This window comes from Arachis ipaensis, chromosome B08 (assembly GCF_000816755.2).
Source record: "Arachis ipaensis cultivar K30076 chromosome B08, Araip1.1, whole genome shotgun sequence".
NCBI lineage: Eukaryota > Viridiplantae > Streptophyta > Magnoliopsida > Fabales > Fabaceae > Arachis > Arachis ipaensis.
Genome location: NC_029792.2, coordinates 10258707 through 10262362, shown reverse-complemented (window position 1 = coordinate 10262362; position 3656 = coordinate 10258707). Strand labels below are relative to the sequence as shown.

Below are 3656 nucleotides of genomic sequence, written 5' to 3'. Positions count from 1 at the left end.
ATATTATATCTTAAAATTTGTTAGAAATTAAACTAAATTTATTAATTACTAATAATTAAGTTAAAGAATTATAATTGCATTAAAACTCCTATAAAAATGTTAAAATATTTGTGAATGACAATGTGATTTCTAAAATGTACATGGATGATAAGGATAAGCAATGATAAAAGATGTGAAAGTTTTATGAAAGAATTTGTAAGAATCGAAAGTTACGAAAAAAAAATATAGAATTTTGACAAGTTAAAGTTAGTCAAATTATAAAAAGAAATTTAATTTTGATGTAATGTTGTACTATTACAAAAAAAAGATTTTTAGCGATAAATTTTTAACGATCATAATATTATTGTAATAATTTTTCTTTTTACATCAATTATATTCGTTTTTTTATATGACAAAATGATTAATATAAAAGATAATTATTTTTATTTATGTAAACATTACGTAATTAAATGCACGTGTAAAATTATTTTATATTAACAATGTATTAAAATCAAATTCTTGTAAAAAATAATCAAAATTTATCAAAATTATATAAGCTTGTTTATCTAGTATTAAAATAAGTTTGCATGCTTATCAAGTAGCATTAGTGTGTGTAGGATAAACATATTTAGTACACAATATTTTTAGTACATATTTAGTACACAATATTTAGTACACAATATTTTTAGTATACATAAAAAATAAATTGTATCTTTATATTTTTACTTATAGGATAAACATATTTAGTACACAATATTTTTATTTATATCTTATTTATCAAATATAATTTTATGTCTATATATCTTTATCTCAATAATCTAGAACTATAAATAAACACAACCTAAAATAATGGTATGTATATTGTATTTCTTTGAGTGAAGCTCATAAATCAATATAAGTTTAGATTCCGAGTTTTTACCCTTTTTATTTTTTTATTAATAATAGAGTTACTAGAAGGTAAAAATATTTTTTGTTGTTGTAATATGATTCTTCTTCTTAATATATTGTTGTATTATTGTTGAAGTATTTGTCTGAGTGAACGATTTTATAACTAATTTATTGTGGAGTTTATACTTATAAAATTGAATTAAATAGATCAATATATACATAAATTATGAATCAAAATTATTTTTTAAAAAAACCAAAATAACTAATCTGAGCATGAAAGATATAAAGTTAAATTTTAACTATAAAAACTTGATAAACATATCTAACCAATAGTCAATAAAACTAAATTTTAACAATAAAAGACTAGTTAAATAAATCTAACCCATTGTCAATTGTGTAATATCGGTTTTAGTAAACCATCCAATGTAAAGCTCCAAACTTTCATCTCATCTTTTTTCCTCAAACTTAAAGCCCCAAAAATGCTACTGTATAATTGATAGCAACTGATTAAATTTATCTAAAAGAAGTTATCTTTTACGATTACAACTTAAATTTTAAATTTTTTGTAGCCACTTTTATCCGTGTGTATTTTTCATAATAAATTTTAATACTTTAGTTATTTTTTTATTTACTTTAATTTTCTAAACCCATTTTTTCAAATATTTTAAGCAAGATTATATATATATATATATGATTAAAAAATTGACCCAATTGAAGTCAAGATTTAATTAGTATCAAACTATCAATGGAGTTTTTTTCCATTCTAGTGTATGATATATTATTATTATTGACATATTTAATTTTGAGTTATGTTACGTATATATTAAAATTAGCCACCAAAGTCAACCACTAGTATAAAATAGGGTTAAGTATCATTTTGGTTCTTAAGGTAGGATTATTTTATCCCCAATCTTTTTTTCACTACAAGATGATTCCAAAAATTTAACTAAATTTTAAAATCGTCACCCTTTTCCCTTCTTTCCCAAAATCAACCAAGTTTAAGAAACAAAACCCAAGCTGAACCATAACCCTATACCACCACCACCATTATCATGATGGTCATCATCATCATCATTAGAACTTCTTCAAAATCAACCAAAATCAACTAGAAGTAAAACAGAAATCCAAGCTGAACCAAAATCTACTACCACCACCACTACCATTATCATCATGGTCATCATCATCATCATCATCATCAGAAGAAGAACAATAATGGAATCATAAGAAGAAATATGAGAAGAAGAAGAACAACAACAATGATAATGGAATCATAAGAAGAACAACAAAATTCAAAATCCACCACTACCACTACCACTCCCACCCAGAACTCAAAAAATCAGAATTCACAAAACCAGAACAATCAAAACTCAGAATCATCAACAAAATTCAAAACTAAAATTCTTCCTCTTTCATTAACAAAACTCATATGCAATTACAATAATAAAAAATTCTCAAATTCATCTTCAATTACAAAAACCAAAAAATCCATAAATATAATTACCAAAACAAACGACGAGACGAGGTGCAACGGCAAAAAAGAGGTGCGACAATGAGAAGGAGGTGCGGCGAGATGAGGGCGAGGGCGAGGCGACGATGATGGCGAGGGTGAGGCGATGACGTCGGCGAGGGCGGGGAGCAGCGACGTCCACCCTCACGGTGAGATCTAGCGACGAGGACTGAACGACGAGGAGCAGGAGCGGCAGCGGCGAGGAGGAGCGGCGATGGCCCTTTCCCTTTCCCTTCCCTTCCCCCTCTCTTCTCCCTGAACCAAAACCCAACCCCCCTCCAGTTGATACCCTCCCCTTTCCCTTGACCCGTGTTTCTTTTCTTTCTTTTTTTTTTAATTTTTTTAATTAAGGATATTTTTGGAATAAAAATAAAAAATTTAGTAAAAAAGAGGGTTTTAAAACTTAGTTAAACATTTGGGACCATTTTGTAGCGAAAAAAAGGCTGGAGAAAAAATAAAATTTCAACTCTTATCTTAAGGACTAAAATCGTACTTAACCCTATAAAATATATGCTGGAATACAAATACACATTGAAAATAAATTAAACCACACATGTATTTATATATAAATATATTAGTGGTTGATTTTGGTGTACAAATAATATTTTTCTATAATTTTAATATCATGTTATTACTTGGTGGAAGTGAAGCAGTATCTTTTTCTTCTTAGACAAGGCTTCAAATCTCATCTTGAAATTTTGTTTGGTCATGCAATAATTTTAACAAAATATTTGAGAGTTAAGAAAACAAAGTTGAGTTCATATACAAAATAAAGTGGATGGAAGTCACACTGCACTCCAATACCACAAAAAATTACATACACACTTTGTGTGAAACTGATTTTGGGCCTATGGCGGCCCCCTGTAAACCCCAAAATTAATCATTTCTGTTTGATTTTTTGTCTGTAACAGAACATAAAACGGATTTGCTATTTCTATGATGATTTGGATCTTACCTCAGCATAAGAGTTTGACTGTAGTACTAGGAACCTAATAAGCAATTTTCAAACTCCAGTTTCATGTTCAAGCTATGATCACTCCATCAATAAAAGAGAAATAAGGAGTAGAAAACGGACCTTTTATTTACACATGTCACACCAAACCTTAAAACAAGCAAGTTAATTAAATCTCATAAGAATCTTTAATTATTTGTACTAAATTAACTAACTAACCTTTATTACCTCACCACTTCTTCCTCTCTCACCCTTCTTTCATGGGCAATCTCCTTTTGATATTCTTCTTGGCCATGGCCATTATTTCTAGTAAGTCATCGTCATCAGATT

The 3656-nt window shown here is 28.1% G+C and overlaps 1 protein-coding gene across 1 annotated transcript in view; it reads right to left on the bottom strand.

Annotated features, from left to right (window-relative positions):
• Positions 2365–3656, bottom strand: part of LOC110265231 — a 9773-nt gene continuing 8481 nt past the window's right edge. The window contains exons 3-4 of the mRNA XM_021108111.1: positions 2868–2887; positions 2365–2629 (exon numbers count right to left, since the gene is read on the bottom strand). Coding sequence (XP_020963770.1) covers positions 2365–2629; positions 2868–2887 — 285 coding nt within the window. The remainder of the gene's footprint in view (positions 2630–2867; positions 2888–3656) is intronic.